General features: G+C 38.4%; 1 protein-coding gene across 9 annotated transcripts in view; it reads left to right on the top strand.

The window, feature by feature from the left end:
- Positions 1–21706, top strand: part of LOC105486227 (zinc finger GRF-type containing 1) — an 84471-nt gene that overhangs the window by 45202 nt on the left and 17563 nt on the right. For all 9 annotated transcript variants that reach the window (XR_011621078.1, XM_011748967.3, XM_011748964.3 and 6 more), the window contains 6 exons: positions 401–597; positions 3423–3562; positions 15008–15151; positions 15798–15912; positions 17599–17861; positions 20613–20772. Coding sequence is in view for 8 of the 9 variants with exons in the window: in XM_011748967.3 (XP_011747269.2) it covers positions 401–597; positions 3423–3562; positions 15008–15151; positions 15798–15912; positions 17599–17861; positions 20613–20772 (1019 nt within the window). In the remaining variant the exon portion in view is untranslated. The remainder of the gene's footprint in view (positions 1–400; positions 598–3422; positions 3563–15007; positions 15152–15797; positions 15913–17598; positions 17862–20612; positions 20773–21706) is intronic.

Below are 21706 nucleotides of genomic sequence, written 5' to 3' on the forward strand. Positions count from 1 at the left end.
TCATCTGAGTTTTGTTTAAAAAATTTTACGTGTGTTTGTTCTTGTTGGGTTGTGGTGTGTGTGTACTTATGTGAATGAGAAAAAAAGATAGAAAGAAATGGATAAGATATTCAGTGTTTCTGGGCAGCTTTCAGGTTGTTGATAGTGAACATTTTAAATCAGAAAAACAAATTTTCAAATAAGCTTTTACTCTCAGAATAATGTAATCTTTTGATAAAGAGAAAGTAAATGGAAAAGCAGGTGGTTTTAAATTAATAATAAAGTTAAGTTGTATAGTGACTAATTTACTGGAGTACAGTAATGCCAAGCAGTTTGCATAGAAACCTTGACAAACACAAAAATAATCGAAAAGTAAAAGCTTTTTTTTCACTAAATGTTGATCTTTTTTCTTTCGCCTTAGGGTCGTCTCTTTTATACATGTGATGGACCCAAAGCTGATCGATGTAAATTCTTTAAATGGCTTGAGGACGTGACTCCAGGATATTTAACACAGGAAGGAGCTCGACCTGGCATGGTTTTAAGTGATATTAAGAGTATTGGCTTGTACTTAAGAAGTAAAAAGATACCACTCTATGAGGAATGCCAGCTTTTGTTGAGGTATGTTTTATAGTACCAAGCGATTGCCTGTGATTATATAAGAGAACGACAGCCTTCACAGAACTATCATCAGTTTTAAAAGAGATTAAGATAGGAAAACTATTTAAAAGATGGAATACCTCAGTTTCTAAACCTGCAAAATGGGAATAAGTCTTTTTTTTGTTTGTTTGTTTGAGACGGAGTCTCGTTCTGTCGCCCAGGCTGGAGTGCAGTGGCCGAATCTCAGCTCACTGCAAGCTCTGCCTCCCGGGTTTACGCCATTCTCCTGCCTCAGCCACCCGAATTGCTGGGACTAAAGGCACCCGCCACTTCGCCCGGCTAGTTTTTTTTTTTGTATTTTTTAGTAGAGACGGGGTTTCACCATGTTAGCCAGGATGGTCTCGATCTCCTGACCTCGTGATCCGCCCGTCTTGGCCTCCCAAAGTGCTGGGATTACAGGCTTGAGCCACCACGCCCGGCCGTCTCTTTTTTTTTAATTATATAGTGACAAGATCTTGCTCTGTTGCCCAGGCTGGAGTGCAGTGGTGTGATCCTTAGCCCACTGCAGCCTTGAACTCTTGGGCTCCAGCTCTCCACCCGGCCCAGCCTCCTGAGTAGCTAGGACTTCAGGCCTATGCCACCACACCCAGCTAATTTGAATTTTTGTAGAGCTGGAGTCTTGCTATGTTGCCCAGGCTGGTTTCGAACTCCTGGACTGAAATGATCCTCCCACCTCAGCCTCCCGAAGTGCTGGAATTAGAGGCGTGAGCTACTATGCTCGGCCAGGGAATAAGTCTTTAAAGTTATTTCGGCTCCTTCTAAACATCAAACAGTGTGAGCAATATCAGTATAACTAGCAGGGTGCTATTTTTCTAACTTATTTTATGTATAGTTGGGGCTATTTTCCACAATCCTAAGGGAAACCCTATCCAAAAAATTATAGGAATAATTTTTAGCAGTGTGGCATAATAAATAACTGATTGTTTGCATGTCTGACCTACATAGCTTATAGGATAATAGAATGCTACTTTTTGGAAGTATGTCTTTTATAAAAGTTTAGATTATTCAAAATAAATATAAAGACCATTTGCATGGTGATTTAATAGTAACATTTTTATTGGGAGCCGATATATGCCAGGCCCTCTTGTAACTAGGCACTTCACAGGAATTTTTTTTTTTTTTTTTTTTTTTTGAGACGGAGTCTCACTGCCTCCCAGGCTGGAGTGCAGTGGTGCGGTCTTGGCTCACTGCAGCTCTGCCTCCTGGGTTCACGCCATTCTCCTGCCTCAGCCTCCTGAGTAGCTGGGACTACAGGCGCCCGCCACCATGCCCAGCTAATTTTTTGTATTTTTAATAGGGACGGGGTTTCACCGTGTTAGCCAGGATGGTCTTGATCTCCTGACCTTGTGATCCGCCTGCCTTGGCCTCCCAAAGTGCTGGGGTTACAGGCGTGAGCCACCGCACCCGGCCTCACATGAGTTATTTTATGTAATTATTATAATAGCCTGTAAGATGGAGATATGGGAATAAGTTATTCCCATTTTATAGTTTGGAAAATGAAGTTCCTCAAAAAAAAAAAAAATAGAACTATCGTGATCCAGCAATCCCAATCTTGGGTATGTATCCAAAAGAAAGGAAATAAGTATATCAAAGAGATACCTGCACTTTCATATTTATTTCAGCAGTAGTCACAATAGCCAAGATACGGAATCAACCTAAGTGTCTGTCAGAGGATGAATGGATAAAAAAAATGTGGTATATAAACACACACGCACACACACACACAATGGGATCTTACTCAGGCATAAAAAAGACTGAAATCCTGTAATTTGCAACAATTGGAGGTCATTATGTTAAGTGAAATTAGCCAAAGGCCAGGCATGGTCTCACGCCTGTAATCCCAGAACTTTGGGAGGCCAAGGTGGGCGAATCACTTGAACACAGGAGTTCAAGACCAGCTTGGGCAACATGATGAAACCTTGTCTCTTGAAACCTGGTCTCTACAAAAAATAAAAAAATTAGCCAGGTGTGGTAGCCTGCACCTGTAGTCCCAGCTACTTGGGAGTCTGAAACAGGATAAGCCCAGGAGGTGGAGGTTGCGCTGAGCCAAGGTCATGCCACTGCACTTCCAGCCTGGGCAACAAAGCCAGACTCTGTCTCAATCAGTATCAAAAAAAAAAAAAAAAAAAAAAAAAAGAAGCCAGATACCAAAAGACAAATATTGCATGTTCTTACTCATATGTGGAGCTAAAAAAGGAGATCTTATGGAAGTAAGAGAGTAGAATGGTGGTTACCAGAAGCTGGGAAGAAAAGGGGGTGGGAAATGAAGAGAGGTTGGTTAAAATGTAAAAAAAAAAGAAAAAGGAATACAGTAGGGAAATTATAGTTAATAATTTATTGTATATTCAGAATAACTACAAGAGAAGAATTGTAATGTTCCCAACACAAAGAAAAGATCAGTGTTTGAAGTGATGAATGTCCCAGTTTCCCTGATTTGATTTGATCATTACACAATGTGTAAAGATACCAGGAGATCTCATGTACTCCTAAAGTATGTGTAACTATTACATACCAATAAAACAAATTAAATTTAAAGATTTTAAAAAGCACATGAGGTGTTCTATCTTTCAGATACTTTTCTATCTCAGTCTCTTCTAAAACTGATGACAGTTCTGTGAGAGTTGTTATTGTCTTACTTTGATAGAATATATTTATATTTTGTATACATGTATGAAAGTAGGTACACATATAAAACCTGGTTCTTTTCATACTGTATTTTAAAGATTTTCAAAAAACTTGCACCTTAATATTATTACAATTCATTTTTATTTTTTATTACCTTTCAGAAAAGGATTTGATTTTCAAAGAAAACAGTATGGCAAACTAAAGAAGTTTACTACTGTAAATCCTGAGTTTTATAATGAACCAAAAACCAAACTTTATCTTAAGCTGAGTCGGAAGGAAAGTTCTTCAGCTTATAGCAAAAGTGAGTTGACCTGATCATACTGGTGATTCAATCTAGCCTTCTATCTCCATTACATACAACTGTATAAGTTGTTTATATTAAAGAATTTTATATTAAATTTTGAAAGTATAATAGTACTATGTATTATATATAAACTAATTGTATAATAAATTAGACCATTTCTAAAAAACATATTTTAAGATGTTAGGGCTTTTTAAAAACTTCATTAAAAGGGATACCAAAAACATTTAATTAGTTCTTGGAATCATATAAGTAAGTATATTGAGTCAACTGTGCCCTGATTTAATGTCAAAAATAAACCGAAAATACGTAATAATAAGTTTGTTGATGCTTCTTTTATTGTCTATGTAATTTGGCAACATTGAACCCCAAATTTTGTATATTTGGAAATAAAATCCTTTAAACATTTTTCCCCCCCGAGACAGAGTCTCACTCTGTTGCCAAGGCTGGAGTGCAGTAGCGTGATCTAGGCTCACTGCAACCTCTGCCTCCTGGGTTCAAGTGATTATTCTGCCTCAGCCTCCCGAGTAGCTGGGATTATTGGTGCACGCCACCAAGTTCAGCTAATTTTTGTATTTTTAGTAGAGATGCTTTCACCATGTTGGCCAACCTGGTCTTGAACTCCTGGCCTCAGGTGGTCCACCCACCTTGGCTACCATGGGATTATAGACATAAACCACCATGCCCGGCCAGCATTGAGTGTTTTTAAAGGACCTTAGGTGCACTAAGTTGGATTAATCATTATTTGTGATTTTGTGACCTACTCTTAGTCATTGGTCCTCACATAGCTCACTTTCATTTAGTTATTTACTTAGTTATTTAAAATAATATAATAAGCATTTGTGAGCCCACAAACCAAATCAAAATCTAGTACCTTTATACCAACCTACATTTAAGTTAACCCCACTACCTCATCTGGTCTCTCCAAACTCAAGGTAATTATCATTTTGATCCTTGCACACACCAACATTTTTCTTTCCTTTGTGTATATATTTATGTAAATGAATTCCTAAAGAGCTAAATAAAATTTTTAGTTTTTTTAGACCTTACTAAAATGATGTCATTCTGTATATAATCTTTTGGAATTTATCTTTTTTTGGTTAGTATGTTGCTACAATTTATCCATGTTGTTGTTCTTAAATCTAGTCTAGATTATTTGTTTTGACTGTTGTATAATATTTTGTAAACATGCTATAGTTTATTGTTTTCATTGTTTGGGTTTCTAAGTTTTACCACTGTGAACAGGGTGTTGTGAATATTCTTGTACAGTCTTGTAGATATGTACAGGTTTCTTTTGAATATTACTCTAGGAATAAAAATGCTGCATTACAGCATATGAAGATACTTCACACATCTTTAGATTGTAGTGCCAAATTGATTTCCAAAGTGGCTCTATCAGTTTGTATTCAACCTGAGTATAAGAGATCTTATAGAGCAACTCATTCAAATGAGTGTAAGATGATTGCATTGTGGTTTTAGCTTACATTTCTCTGCTCACCAGTGATGTTAAAATACTCTTCATGTGTTTATTAGTTACATGTGTTTCTTCTTAGCCATTTTACTATTGGGTTCTTTATAACCTTCTTTTATTTATAGAAGTTCTTTATGTATTCTTCATATTAATTCTTTGTTGATTATGTATATTGTGAATATCTGCTCCTCAGATCATGTCTTTTCACTTACTTTAAGATATCTTTAGATAAATAAAAATCTTAATTTTAGAATAGTCATATTTATTGTAATCTTTTCTTTTTGACAGTGCTTTTTATATCTTATCTTAAAAATCTTTTCCTATGCTGAGTTCTAAAATTACTCACCTATATTTTCTACTAAATGTTTTACAGTTTGGTTTTTGACATTTAAATCTTTATTATTAATTTCCATAATTTTTTGAGGGAAGAGGTGGTGTTTGGTTACATGAATAAGTTCTGTAGTAGTGATTTCTGAGATTTTGCTACACCTATCACCTGATCAGTATACACTGTACCAAATTTGTAGTCTTTTATCCTTCACCGCCCCACTTACCCTTCCCCCTGAGTCCCCAAAGTCCATTGTATTATTCTTATGCCTTTTCACCCTCATAACTTAGCTCTCACTTACGATTAGAGCATACGATGTTTGATTTTCCATTCGTGAGTTACTTCACTTAGAATTATCTCCAGTTCCATCCAGGTTGTTGCAAATGCCATTATTTGTGCCGTTTTATGACTGAATAGTATTCCATGGTGTGTGTGTGTGTGTGTCGGGGGTGTGTGTGTGTGTGTATCTATCTATATCACAATTTCTTTATCCACTCGTTGATCGATGGTCATTTGGGCTGGTTTCATATTTTCGTAATTGCGAATTGTGCTGCTATAAATGTGTAAGTATCTTTTTTGTGCAATGACTTCTTTTCCTCTGAATAGATACCCAGCAGTGGGATTGTTGGATCAAATGGTTGTTCTACTTTTAGTTCTTTAAGGAATCTCCACACTGTTTTCCACTGGTTGTACTCGATTACATTTCCACTAGCAGTGTAAAAGTGTTCCCTTTTCACCACATCCCTGCCAACAACTATTAATTTTGATTTTTTTGATTATGGCCATTCTTGCAGGAGTAAGGCAGTATTGCCTTGTGGTTTTGATTTGCATTTCCCTGATCATTAGTGATGTTGAGCATTTTTTCATGTTTGTTGGCCATTTGTATATCTTCTTTTGAGAATTGTCTATTCATATCCTTAGCCCACTTTTTGATGGCATCATTTGATTTTTTCTTGCTGATTTGTTTGAGTTTCTTGTAGATTCTGAGTGTTACTCATTTGTCAGATGTATAGATTGTGAAGATTTTCTCCCACTCTGTGGGTTGTCTGTTTACCCTGATGATTGTTTCTTTTGCTGTGCAGAAGCTTTTTACTAATAGTTTAATTAAGTTCCATCTATCTTTTTTTTTTTTTTTTTTTTTTTTTAGATGGAGTCTCGCTTTGTCCCCAGCCTGGACTGCAGTGGCACAATCTCGGCTCACTGCAAGCTCCGCCTCCTGGATTCACACCATTTTCTAGCCTCAGCCTCCCGAGTAGCTGGAACTACAGGCGCCCGCCAACACGCCCGGCTAATTTTTTGTATTTTTAGTAGAGACGGGGTTTCACCGTGTTAGCCAGGATGGTCTCGATCTCCTGACCTCGTGATCCGCCCGCCTCGGCTTCCCAAAGTGCTGAGATTACAGGCGTGAGCTATCGCGCCCGACCTATCTTTGTTTTTATTGTATTTGCTTTTGGGTTCTTGGTCATGAAGTCTTAGCCTAAGCCAGTGTCAGAAGGATTTTTCTGATGTTCTAGATGTTGAGTTGATTTTTGTATAAGGCAAGAGGCGAGGATCCAGTTTCATTCCTCTACATGTGGCTTGCCAATTATCCCAGCACCATTTGTTGAATAGGGGTTTTTTTCCCCCACTCTATGTTTTTGTTTGTTTTGTCAAAGATCAGTTGGCTCTAAGTATTTGGTTTTATTTCTGGGCTCTCTATTCTGTTCTGTTGATCTATGTGCCTATTTTTATACCAGTACCATGCTGTTTTGGTGGCTATGAGATTTAAATCTTCAGTCCACTTGAAGTTGACTCTTTTTTTCTTTCGTATATGGTGTGAAGTAGGGATCCGGTTTCATCTTTTCTTTTTAATTACCAATTTTGCTAGAATAGTAACCATTTTTTATTGATTAGTCTCTTTTCCTCACTGGTCTGAAATGCTACGTCTGTCATATAATCAGGTTTAAAGTAACTGTGTGTGTTCTGGAATCCCTATTTTATACTGTAGGTTAATTTGTATATTGTTGTGCCAGTTCCAGATTGCCTTAATTACCATAGCTTCATAAATCCGGATATCAAATTGTGCAAGTTCCCCTCTGTGTTCTTAGATGTGGCCTGGCTGTTCTTGGTCCTTTACTTTTTCATATATATTTTAGAATCATCTTATCAAGTTTCATGAAAAACTTGTTGGGATCTTGATTGGAATTGTACCTATAAAGTTGAGAAGGGATGCCATCTTTAAAGTACCAAGATTTAGAGCTGAGTATGGTGGCTCACACCTGAAATCCCAACACTTTGGGAGGCCAAGACAGGAGGATAGCTTGAACTCAGGAGTTTGGAGACCAGCCTGGGCAACATAGTGAGACCTTGTCTCAAAAAAAAAAAAAAAAAAAAATTAAGGTTTAATACCATGTACTTGCTATATCTCTCTGTTTATTTAAATTTTTTTGTGACATCTTATAATAAAGTTTTGCAAATTTCCCTGTGGAAGTTTTGAATATTTTTATCTTAAATTTATTCATATTCTCTGATACCACTGTATTATTTGTGTTTTTGTTCTTCTGACCAGTCTTGCCTGAGGTTTGTCTTATTTTGTTATTTTTTTCGAAGAACTGACTTGGTTTTATTGATCAGAAGATCAGCAATGTATTTTTGTTTTATTTTTATTGTTGTTGTTGGCTTCCTCTCTAATTTTTATGATTTCTTCTATTTTGTTTAGGATAGTAGCCTCTTCTTTTTTACACATCTTAAGTTGATACTTAGCTAATTTTGAGGCTTTTCTCTTCTCTAATACACTTATTAGGGCTGTAAGTTTTCCTTAAAGTACCACTCTATTTTTTTTTTTTTTTGAAATGTAGTCTGGCTCTGTTGCCCAGGCTGAGTGCAGTGGCACAATCGTGGCTCACTGCAACCTCCACCTCCTGGGTTCAAGCAAATCTTCTGCCTCAGCTTCCCATACTCCCGTACTGGGACTATAGGCACCCACCACCACACCCAGCTAACTTTTTGTATTTTTAGTAGAGATAGGGTTTCACCATGTTGGTCAGGCTGGTCTTGAACTCCTCACCTCAAGTGATCTGCCTGCCTAGGCTCCCAAAGTGTTGAGTTTACAGATGTGAGCCTCCGCGCCTGGCCTACCACTCTATTTTTGCTGAAGTATTTTTTTCATTATAATTCAGTTTGTTTTAAATTTCCCATTATGATTTCTTTTTTAACCTGTGAGTCATTTAGCATTTGTTTTAATATTCAAAAATGTAGGGAATTTCTAGTTTAACTTTTTATTAACTTCTGACTTAAATATGTAATGGGTAGACATTTTTATTTTTACATTATTCTTTAAAATTTATTAAATTTATATATGTATGTATGTATGTTTGAGACAAGTCTTGCTCTGTTGCCCAGGATGGAGTGCAGTGGCACGATCTCAGCTCACTGCAACCTCCGTCTCCCAGGTTCAAGCAATTCTCCTGTCTCAGCCTCCCAAGTAGCTGGGATTACAGGCACCCACCACAACACCCACTACATTTTTTTAGTTTTAGTAGAGATAGGTTTTCACCATGTTGGCCAGGCTAGTCTCAAACTCCTAGCCTCAAGTAATCTGCCCGCTTCAGCCTCCCAAAGTGTTGGGATTACAGGCGTGAACCACCGCAGCTGGCCTACTAAGGTTTTTGTACACTTGATCCTAGCCAAAAGACTGAGGAGCGATATTTTTAAGGCTGTTTTTAATGGCATAGTACAAGAGAAATGCATTTTCTCTAATTGTTGAATACAGAACTCTTTTTTTTTCTTTTTTTTTTTTGAGACGGAGTCTCGCTGTGTCTCCCAGGCTGGAGTGCAGTGGCGCGATCTCGGCTCACTGCAAGCTCCGCCCCCTGGGTTCACGCCATTCTCCCGACTCAGCCTCCCAAGTAGCTGGGACTACAGGCGCCCGCTACCACGCCCGGCTAATTTTTTTGTATTTTTAGTAGAGACGGGGTTTCACCGTGTTAGCCAGGATAGTCTCGATCTCCTGACCTCGTGATCCACCCGCCTCGGCCTCCCAAAGTGCTGGGATTACAGGCTTGAGCCACCGCGCCCGGCCTGAATACAGAACTCTTTAATGGTCAGATCAAGCTTATTAATTGTCTTGTCCAGATCTTCTATATAGTCTTGCCAACTTTTTGTGGCAGTTATCTAAGTAATTAAGGGAGATGAGTTGAAAATTTGTGGTGCACTCTCTCCCTGCTATTTATTACATTTTGCATCTTATATGTTAGGGCTATTTTATTTGGTACATATATATTTTAAATTATTATTAACCTCGGGGTAAACATATTATGTAGAGATGATCCTCTCCTTCTCTAATAATTTTTTCTTAAAAGTCTGTTAATATAGGTATGCTAAGTTTATTTTGACTAGTATTAGTTTCATAAGTCTTTTTTCATTTTTTAATCTTTGTTTGTTCTTATATTTCAGGTGTTCCTTATAAACAGCATATGTCTCAATTTTAAAGATGTGACTTGTAAATAGAATAAGACCAATAGTTGACTTTATTATAATAATTGATACCTGGATATGTTTCTTTAATCTTAAATTATTTTTGTTTATTCTAATTTTACTATGCTTTTTAAAATCATTTCTTCTTATTATTATTATTTTTTTGAGACAGAGTCTCGCTCTGTCGCCCAGGCTGGAGTACAGTGGCTGGATCTCAGCTCACTACAAGCTCCGCCTCCCGGGTTCACGCGATTCTCCTGGCTCAGCCTCCCGAGTAGCTGGGACTACAAGCGCCGGCCACCTCGCCCGGTTAGTTTTTTGTATTTTTTAGTAGAGACAGGGTTTCACCGTATTAGCCAGGATGGCCTTGATCTACTAAGTGATCTACACTTGTGACCTCGTGATCCGCCCGTCTCGGCCTCCCAAAGTGCTGGGATTACAGGCTTGAGCCACCGCGCCTGGCCTCATTTCTTATTTTTAAAAAATAAATCGATATTTAAATCTTATCCCTGCTCCCAATAAAACAGATACTTAGAAAACACCCACATCCCTTGGTTCTTCCCCTGATCCGTTTCCTTACTCTTCCCCCTCCTGCCCCCAGTTGACAAAATCTAGACTAGTGCTACTCAAGGTAGAGTCTGTAGGCTGATTCTGGTCCACAAACTTACTGGTTCCCAAAGAGAGCTGAGGAGCAGCTCCAGAATGTAGATCACCTATATCATTAGCATGCTGTTTAGTTTAGCTGTATTTTGTTTTATTTGTAGCAAGCTTTCTGAATGAAGGAAGCATTATGTTGATTTGTTGAATTATATTCTAGCACAAGCTTCTTGTTACAGACCGGTAACTGTTCAGGACAGCCTGCTTTGAGTAGTTCTAGTCTAAATCTTGAAACACTGGGTCAGCATACATCTATTTTCTATCTTTTTTGGATGATAATTTGGCTACATATAAAATTTTAGGTTCTAAGTTCTTTTCCTTTAATGCTTTCAACCTACAAAAACGGCACTTTCAAATATTTTAATCCAACATTTAATATACTTAGTTATCATCTTGTATTTCTTATTGTTGAAAAGTCTGATGGCACTGTGATTTGCTTTTTTTTTTTTTTTTTTTTTTTTGAGACGTAGTCTTGCTCTGTTGCCAGGCTAGAGTGCAGTGGTGTGATCTCGGCTCACTGCAACCTCCGCCTCCTGAATGATGAGGTGATTCTCTTGCCTCAGCCTCACGATTAACGGACTACAGGCACACGCCACCACATGCAGCTAACTTTTGTATTTTTAGTAGAGATGGGGTTTCACCATTTTGGCCAGGATGGTCTCCATCTCTTGATCTTGTAATCCGCCCGCCTTGGCCTCCCAAAGTGCTGGGATTATAGGCATGAGCCACTGTGCCTGGCTTTTTTTTTTTTTTTAAGACAGAGTTTCACTCTCGTTACCCAGGCTGGAGTGCAGTGGTGCAATCTGGGCTCACTGCAACCTCCACCTCCTGGGTTCAAGTGGTTCTCCTGCCTCAGCCTCCCAAGTAGCTGGGATTACAGATGTCTACCACTATACCTAGCTAATTTTTTTTTTATTTTTAGTAGAGACAGTGTTTCACCATGTTGGCCAGGCTGGTCTCAAACTCTTAACCTCAGGTGATCCACCCACCTCGGCCTCCCAAAGTGCTAAGATTACAAGTGTGAGCCACCACGCCTGGCTGGCACTCTGATTGTTATTTCTTTATGTGTTATGTGCTCTTTCTGGCTGGGAGTTTTAGAATTTTCTCGATTACTTTGATAGTCTTGTATTTCTCTACACAGTGTCTAACTGGGTTTTTCCTGATTTCTCCTTTTGGGCACATTATGGACCTTTTAAATCTAAAGTTCATTATCTTTTTTTATACTTCTGGGAAATGAATCTTAATTATTTCTTCAAATAATCTTTCTTTTTTATCTCTTTATTCTTTCCCTCTTTTCTAGATCTTTTATTATTTAAATGTTAGCACTTCTGAATCTGTCTTCCAAATCTCTTAGTTTTTCCTTTATATTTCCTGAATTTTTGTCCTTTCTTCCTTCTGGGAAATATCATCAATATGATTATCTGAATTGGCTATTGATTCCTCAAATGTATTCATCCTGCTATTTATCAATTATATTTTTCCAACCTAATATTTGTGTTCGTTTCTTTTTCCTGTTTTTTGTTTTTTTGTTTGTTTGTTTTGTTTAATTTTTGAGACAGGGTCTCATTCTGTCACCCAGGCTGGAGTAGAGCAATCATGGCTCACTGCAGCATTGACCTCTTAGGCCCTAGTGATCCTCCCACCTCAGCCATCTGAGTAGCTGGGACTATAGGTTCAAGCCACTATACCCAGCTAATGTTTTAATTTTTTTGTAGTGATGGGGTCTTGCTATGTTGTCCTGGCACATCTTGAACTCTTGGGCTTAAGTGATCCCCCTGACTCAGCCTCCTAAAGTGTTGGGATTGTAGGCGTGAGCCATTGTGCCTGGCCTGTTTTCCTGTATGTATGTACATATGTATTTATTTATTGAGATGAGTTCTCACTGTTTTGCCTAGGCTGGTCTCAAACTCTGGGGCTCAAGCAATTCTGTCATCTCAGCCTCCCAAGTAGCTAGGACTACAGTTGTGTGCCACTGCACTCAGCTGTTATTATTTTACATTGTTACTATCTTCCTTTACCTCTTTTTTTTTTTTTTTTAAGTCTTTGTGTTCCTTGAATGTCTTAATATTTTGGCCTGTGAACTCATTTTCCCCTGGCGGTATCAGCTTTTCTTTCTGGCAGTACATGTTGGGGAAGGCCCATTCCAGTCTGGTCAGCTCGAAGGAGCTCAGGGAGTTGAGGGTGTAACTGAGCTATGGGGTGGAGAGCCCCAGGCACTAGAAAACCACAGTTACCCACAGAATGATCCCTAAAGTGAAATCTAAAACCTCTGATTAAAAGGAAAATGCAACATTAAGATGTATCATTTCTTAGATTGTAAAATTCTTTAGCCCTAGGGGTTTGAAGGTGAAGTAGAGACTGCCTGTGATCAGTGAGTTACCATCTGTTTTTCTCCACACTTTATGGCATAGGGCTTGCATTGCCGCCCTGATTTTTTTTTTTTTTTTTTCCTCCAGAGGATTTCTGGACCAGAAGTATAAATTGCCTTATGGATAGGTAGGCCCTATGTGTCCCAGTACAATTGGGGATGGGGAAGAAGATGGGATGGGAAGCAAGAACAGAACCCCAGGAGGTTCCTCACCCTCTTTGATCCCCTCCTCCTCTACAGGCCTTCTGCACTTGGCCAAAATCACTTCAGGTACACAAACCCCGGTTCAAAACAGGCCCTCCAACTTGAGATTTTCCGTGGTTTTCTCCACTTCTCTCTCTGTTCCCCACAGAAAGGAAGCCAACAATCATACTAATTCAGCATCTTAGATGACACCAGAATCAGGAATCTCCTATGTCTTTATTTTTAATTCAAAAGTTTTTTTGAGCATTGTTTTGCATGTTTTGAATTATGTTATTAATTTAGTAAGTAAAAAGAATTTATAATGTGACCTTTGAAGGAAACTTTTGTGCAGGAACATTATGTATGTTTTTATTTTTTAAATGTATATCACATAGAAGACATTCATGAAGTGGTTGGATTTTTAGAAATTAAACGTTTGAGATCATTTTTTAAAAATTAAAAATCTCCAAACCAGCATTTGAGGAAAAAAAGAAAAAAATTAACAAGTAATACATAAATAGATACAATGAAAAATCAAGGTATAAAGAAATATATACAGTTAAAAGTGAAAGTCTTACTTTAATACCTTTCATTTTCATTCCTTATAGGTTATCATTTTGAAATGCATATGATTAAATAATTACTAGATATATTCAGTCTTAAGGTTCTCTTTAGTTTATTTTCTTCACTGGAATCTCTCATTCCTATTTGCAGCAGGGAAAGTTTAAGATGAATCCAATTTGATAGATTTTGTCCAATAAATTTCAGACTCATTTGGGTATTGAAATCTTAGTCGCTGCCCAGTTTAGTCTCTCTTTCAGGGCTTCCACACCTTTCTCATTTCTAAAAACCCTATTCCTCCCTGTGCCTACTTTTAATATCACAAGATACACATGCTAATTACTAAGTAGTTGCTAGAGAGGAGGAAGGTCCGCTTTCCTGAAAGAGGCTTGTTAGTGAAAATGGGATAGTATATTGCTTTTTTGTGATTATTTCTCAGCTTGCTAGAACTGCTTATATCCTTATTGATCTGATCTTTGGCACTATTCCAATTGCTGATGCCCTGGCAGTTGGTTTTCTCAGCCTGAACTGAGTCCAATATTACTTTTTTTGTAGTGTGTTAAGTGGTTGCTGTGGTCTAAATGTGTCCCCCCGCCCTCCACTCCCCCCGCCAAATACATATTTTGAAATTTGATTGCCAGTGTATTAAGAGCTGGGACCTTTGGGAGATGATTAAGTCATGTGGGCACTGCATAACTTAGTCCTGCATGGGATTAGTGACCTTATAAGAGAGGTTAAAGGGAGTACCTTGGCCCCTTTGCACCAGTGAGAGTGAGCCTTCACTGGTTATTCACTGGTGCTCTGCTGGCACCTTGATCTTGGACTTTTTAGCTTCCAGAACTGCTATGAGAAATAAATTTCTACTATTTGTGAATTACTAATTTAAGATATTTTGTTATAGCAGCCTGAACGGACTAATACAATAGTCTTATGGGCTAGCCCATGTCCTGCCTTCTTAGGAGTTCTGTGGGTTCATGCAAAACCTAGGGATTTCCATTGTAGCAAACTCATCTTCCCATGTGATGTCTCTGCCCTGCTTCTTCCTCACCCTGTAATTCTGCCATCTCTTTAGTCTTTTTCTGTGTGATTCAAGAGGTACTGTATTAATTGCAGAATCTGATGTTGGTTCTTTTGTTCAGGAGCACTCCCAACCTTTAGGTTGATAGTTGATGAATATCTTTCCAGAGCTTTACTTCTCATCATGTGTACGTATATGTGTACTATAGATGTATGTACACACATGTGCAAATATATATAATTTTTAAAAATATAGAACCATTCTGTATGTGTCTGTGTAGTGTTTAAAAATGTTTGTCTTCACACCAACATGGCTCATGTATACATATGTAACAAACATGCACGTTGTGCACATGTACCCTAGAACTTAAAGTATAATTAAAAAAAAAAAGTTTGTCTTTTCAGATGATCTTTGGGTGGTTTCAAAAACCCTAGACTTTGAGCTGGATACTTTTATTGCATGTAGTGCTTTCTTTGGACCATCGTCTATCAATGAGATAGAAATACTGCCTTTGAAAGGCTATTTCCCTTCCAACTGGCCCACTAACAGTGAGTATTACTATGTTCATTTTAGTTTATATTTAAAAAGAATGATAGACAAGATGCACTGTTTGATTAAAGCCAATAAAAAGCACCCAACTCTAGTTTCTACTATTGTGTACAGTGTGTTCCTGAAAATGTGTATGAAAGTTGAATATATAGATATTTCTGTGAGGAAGAATGGTATGTGGGGGATTGTTTTGTTCTAATTTTCTAATTAGATTGTTCTGATTTTCTGTTTTCCATACATTTATATGAAGTAATTGAGGAAAAAAAGCAAGAAAGTGTTTAAAAATTATACAAATACTACTGTATGGCACAAATGATATGTTGATTAAAGGAAACTGCTGGCTGTGAAGTTGTGCTACAATGTACTAACTCAAAACAGGTGTTCTTGTTCATTTGTTGATATATGGAAGTCCAAATATGATTTAAATTATGCAATTTATGGGTACCCATTATAAAATGAATGAGCAGATAGCATAGTAATTTAATGAATATAAGTTTGGGATCTGTGTATGTGTGTTTAAGGGTTTGTTTTATGTCATGTGCTTAATTCAGTAGCCAAACTCTGAGTTATGTGAACATTTAACACAGAGTTTTTATGGGCCATTTTATTTACGTCGAATGTTTATTTTTTGTATCCTCTGTACAGTGATTGTCCATGCGTTATTAGTTTGTAATGCTAGCACAGAACTGACTACTTTGAAAAACATTCAGGACTACTTTAATCCAGCTACTCTACCTCTAACACAGTACCTGTTAACAATGTAAGTCAATTTTTACCTTTGAGTCATTGGTATTAAAAAATGGTAACCAGAAGTAAAGATGAAAATTCAATAAAAGTACATTATATAAATGTTGCCAATAAAATTGTAATTATTTTTCAGACTACAACATTACTCTCTGTCAGTAGTTAAAAAGAGAAAAGGGACGGGGCACAGTGGCTCATGCCTGTAATCCCAGCACTTTGGGAGGCCGAGGTGGGCAGATCACCTGAGGTCAGGAGTTTGAGACCAGCCTGACCAACATGGAGAAACCCTATCTCTACTAAAAATACAAAATTAGCTGGGCATACTGGCTCATGCCTGTAATCCCAGCTACTCAGGAGGCTGAGGCAGGAGAATTGCTTGAACCTGGGAGGTGGAGGTTGTGGTGAGCCAAGATCGCACCATTGCACCCCAGCCTGAGCAACAAGAGTGAAACTCTATCTCAAAAAAGAAAGAGAGAGAAAAGGAAATATGCAGTATTTTTCATCTATTTATTAAGGTTTGAGCTAATAAATGTTACTGTAAATTTTTTCACTTTGTCAGGAGATAATTTAAGGATCATTTTGGTATTTATTTTATTTTTTATTGTCTGTATTTTTATATCACAAATTATTTAACATTTAAAGGAATCATTTTACAGCTTGAATCCAGTGTGTATATTACTACTGATTTTATTCTCGATATAGCCATATCTCATTTTCAATTTCTCAAGCACCATGTCCCTTTTTTAAAAAAATGGAAGTGATATTATATTAAATGCATTAAAAATGATAGGAAAAGTCCAGTTTTCAATTTGGAATATTATTATCTATCTGTGATGTTTTATTTTTCTCACTATAATGAAGTCCTAGGTAAAAAAATAAATATCCGGCCGGGCGCGGTGGCTCAAGCCTGTAATCCCAGCACTTTGGGAGGCCGAGACGGGCGGATCACGAGGTCAGGAGATCGAGACCATCCTGGCTAACACGGTGAAACCCCGTCTCTACTAAAAATACAAAAAAAAACTAGCCGGGCGAGGTGGCGGGCGCCTGTAGTCCCAGCTACTCAGGAGGCTGAGGCAGGAGAATGGCGCAAACCCGGGAGGCGGAGCTTGCAGTGAGCTGAGATCCGGCCACTGCACTCCAGCCCGGGCTACAGAGCAAGACTCCGTCTCAAAAAAAAAAAATAAATATCCTTATGATTTAATTACGTTATTTATCCAATTTGAAATGAATTTTCATAGAAATAGAATTAAGACCAATTCATATGATGTAGTTTTACCTGAAATGAGGGCTAGATTAATTATCTAAGTCAGGTTTGTATAATAGAGCATGGGTTTTAAAGTCAGTCCACCACTTATTTGTGGTGTGGTATTGGGGGGAAAAATTCAATATTCTCGTATCTGTATTTGGGATAATTAACTAATTAACTACTTCCTAGTGTTGTGAAGATTTCATCAAGTAATATGTAAAATGCTCAGCAAAGTGTCAGCACGTAGTAAGTATTCAACAAATGTTAGTTCTCTTCTACCCTCCTCAATATTGGAGTATGTATCCATTTACAGTATATATCCACTTACTGTTTGTTTCCATAAAAAACTGTTCTCTGTAATGCTTACAAAGTGATGGCTAAGTTATGAATTGTTCTACTCATCTTTTTCAAATGTCTCTATTTTTAAAAATTGTTTATTTGCTTCATTTTTATTAGGTCTTCGCCAACTGTAGTTAGTAACAAAAGAGTCAGTAATAGAAAATTTATCCCACCAGCCTTCACAAACGTCAACACAAAATTTGAACTACTCAGCCTAGGAGCAACATTGAAGTTAGCTAGTGAGTTGATTCAGGTATACAAGTTAAACAAAGATCAAGCTACAGCTCTAATTCAAATAGCTCAAATGATGGCATCACATGAAAGTATTGAAGAACTGAAGGAACTGCAAGCTCATACCCTCCCTATCACTATCATACATGGTAAGAAGCAAGAAATAAAATAATTGTAATTGTTTTCTTTCTTTGTTTTTGAGATGGAGTCTCGCTCTGTCGCCCAGGCTGGAGTGCAGTGGCCGGATCTCAGCTCACCGCAAGCTCCACCTCCCGGGTTTACGCCATTCTCCTGCCTCAGCCTCCCGAGTAGCTGGGACTACAGGCGCCCGCCACCTCGCCCAGCTAGTTTTTTGTATTTTTTAGTAGGGACGGGGTTTCACCGTGTTAGCCAGGATGGTCTTGATCTCCTGACCTCGTGATCCACCCGTCTCGGCCTCCCAAAGTGCTGGGATTACAGGCTTGAGCCACCGCACCCAGCCTAATTGTTTTCTATCTGTAAGCTTTTGTGACTCAGTCTGCTCCTTTATAATTTTCTAGTCAAATGAGGTTCAAGAATAACTCTAAGCAGACTTTTTAACCTGTACCCACTTTGGTAAACTGTTAGATGAGAACAGAACTGACTACCCTAAAAAAGGAGACTTATTAGTGTATCTGATAAATGAGTAGCATTATTAGCTTATGGTCAAAATAACCAGATTTGATTTAGATGTTTACATGTTGCTGTCCTATAGTAAACTTAACTTGATTAGCAAAACCTTTTGTTTATTCCTAGTCAGCTCACTCTTCTATCCTTTATATCAGTGATTACAAACCTTAATTCTTCTCATAACCTCATTCTTGCCCTTTCTCTTGATCTTGCCTCTAAAAGAGGAAATGGAGGTCATAACAGAAACTGCTTTCAATGTCCTGCCTTCCTTCTCCAATTTACCTAATTTTGGAGCTGTTCTTACTGCTTGGTTCTGTCATAGCAAAGGCGATTTACTTCCTCCTACTTACAGTAAATAGTTCTATCTGGATTCTGTTGCCTCAGTAGCACATTTTCTCTCATAGACCTCTACACCAAAGCTAATCCTACTTTTTTTGTCCTATTTTGAGGAATTATATCATATCCACCCTGTTGACCAAATCAAACCTGAGAGTCATCCTAGATTATTCTCTCAAGATTAAGTGACTCTCTCTTAATCCTCCTCTTATTCTGTCACTATTCATCTCCTGACATCAGCTTAGTCACTAAGATGTGTTCCTTCTAGATTCTGTCTTTCATATTGAGTATCTCTTCTCCAGTTTACTTGTATCCCCTCAATCAAAGCCTTCATCATACCTCCATATAGCCTAGTGGGTAAGAGTGTGGACTCTAGAGTTAGAATCCTGAATTTACATTCTGACTCTATCATTTGTTAGCTGTATGATTTTGGGCAGGTTATATATCTCTTAATCTTTAATTTCCTACTCTGCAAAATGGAGATCATAATAGCATTCACCTCATAGGGTTGGAGGATTAAATGAGTTAACATATGTAAAGGGCTTAGAACAGTGCTTGGCACGTGGGAGGCGCTCAGTAAAGTTAACATTTATTATTGTTGTAATTATCTCACAAACTTTCTAATTGATCTACCATTAGTTGTGCCTTACTTCATATTTTCATTCAAGTTGTTTTTTTAAAACACAATCTGATTAAGTCAAACTCATTGCTTGGCCTCACACCTGTAATCCCAGCACTTTGGGAGGTCAAGGAGGGTAGCTCGCTTAAGCTCAGGAGTTCAAGATCAGCCTGGGCAACATGGCAGAACCCTGTTTCTACAAAAACATTTAAAAATTAGCTGGACATGGAGGCATGAACGTGTAGTCCCAGCTACTTGGGAGGTTGTGGTGGGAGGATGGCTTGAACATGGAAGGCAGAGGTCGCAGTGAGTCAAGATTGCACCACTGCACTCCAGCCTGGGCAACGAAGCCAGACCCTGTCTCAAAAAAAACAAAACAAAACAAAACAAAAAAAACAACCATTGCTGAAAATCTTTAGATGACATCTGCTGGACTCTGAGGTAAGATTCAAACTTTGTTTAGCTATAGCAAACAGAGCTTTTGTGATTTACCTTACTAGTTCCCGTGCCTACCTTATCAGCCTCATCTCTTACCTATTTGGTAGAGGTTATATAGAAAAGTTACTTTAACAGCTGCATGCTTTGTCATGGCTCTGCCTGGAACGGCCCTTTCTCTAAGCAGTCTGGATATCTTATTCTGGAAGTCTTAGTTCTACTTCTTAATTTTAGGAAGTACTCACATCTCCATCAAAGCAGGGATAGATTTTCTTCCTTCTGTGATCCAAAATAATATTACTTACCATATTATTTCTAATTATTACTTTACTTGTTTATAATTTTAAGTAGGCGATGGTCTCATTAAAAGTGGAAGTATTTTGGTTATCTATTTATCCCCTGTGCTTTGCACATAGTGAGCACTCAGTGTTTTTCGAGCACATTAATTAATTAAATGGAGGAGGGAGAGATGGATGAAATATTTGTTATGCCTATAGAAATTTATGTTTGACCAGGCACAGAGGCTCACACCTGTAATTCCAGCACTTTGGGAGGCCAAGGCAGGTGGATCACTTGAGTTCAAGAGTTTGAGACCAGCCTGCCAATATGGTGAAACCGTGGCTCTACTAAAAATACAAAAATTAGCCAGGTGTGGTGATGCATGCCGGTAATCCCAGCTGCTTGGGAGGATGAGACAGGAGAATCATTTGAATCTGGGAGGCGGAGGTTACAGTGAGCTGAGATTGTGCCATTGCACTCCAGCCTGGGTGACAGAGTGAGACTCTGTCTCAAAAAAGAAAAGAAAAAAGAAATTTATTTATTTTATGCTTTTTATTTTTTCTTCTTCTTTTAAAATAATTAGGTGTGTTTGGAGCAGGAAAGAGTTATTTGCTGGCAGTGGTGATTTTGTTCTTTGTACAGCTGTTTGAAAAGAGTGAAGCTCCCACCGTTGGAAATGCAAGGCCATGGAAACTTCTAATTTCTTCTTCTACTAATGTGGCTGTTGACAGAGTACTTCTTGGGTAGGCATGACAAGTGCATTTAAGTAGCTATTGTTTTGGGATATTGTTGAGAGAGGCAACCCACTGTGGGCCCTGAGTGTCCATGTACTCTTGCTGGTTATGCCAAGAATGCAAGACATTTGTCTCTGACCCAGGAGCCAGCATCTGTGAAACAGTAACAGGCTAACTAATTAGTTTGTAAGTAGGATAAAATAAAAACCAAAACTGGAAATTTTGGCACAGTGATACTCATGCAAAAATTCAAGTTCAGCCAAGAACATGTAGGGCTAGAGATGTATTGTTGGGGGAGGCAGTCTGCCAGCAGCCCTGAGCATCCCTGCTGGGATGCCAAGGATACAAGTCCCTGACCATTCTTACCCAAAACCTTTCTCACATTTTGTTTGCAATAAGCAACTTTGACTGATGAAGTAATGTCTCCCTCCAGGACAAAGAGCAGGCTTGCTTATTACTTGTTGTAAGATATTGGATCCCCAGCCTCAGTGTTCTTGCCCTACTCCTCAACCCACGGCATGTGCAGGCATCTACCTGGATGCTGTTTGTCTCCTCATGTGACTTGGGAGCCAAGGGAAACCAATGCAGATATGTTGATAATTATATGCTTCCTGTGCCATAAGTAAAAGTCCTTTGTCTCTGACCTAGGAGTCTTGGGTCTATTACCTTAGAAGTAGGTTAAAATCAGGCTGGGCGTGGTGGCTCACGCCTGTAATCCCAGCACTTTGGGAGGCCAACGTGGGCAGATCACTTGATGTCAGAAGTTCAACACCAGCTTGGCCAACATCGTGAAATCCCGTCTTTACTAAAAATACCAAAAAACAGCCCGGTGTGGTGCCAGGTGCCTGTAATCCCAGTCACTCAGGAGACTGAGGCAGGAGAATTGCTTGAACTCAGAAGGCAGAGGCTGCAGCGAGCTGAGACTGTACCACTGCACTCCAGC

Source organism: Macaca nemestrina, chromosome 3 (genome assembly GCF_043159975.1).
Source record: "Macaca nemestrina isolate mMacNem1 chromosome 3, mMacNem.hap1, whole genome shotgun sequence".
Classification (NCBI taxonomy): Eukaryota; Metazoa; Chordata; class Mammalia; order Primates; family Cercopithecidae; genus Macaca; species Macaca nemestrina.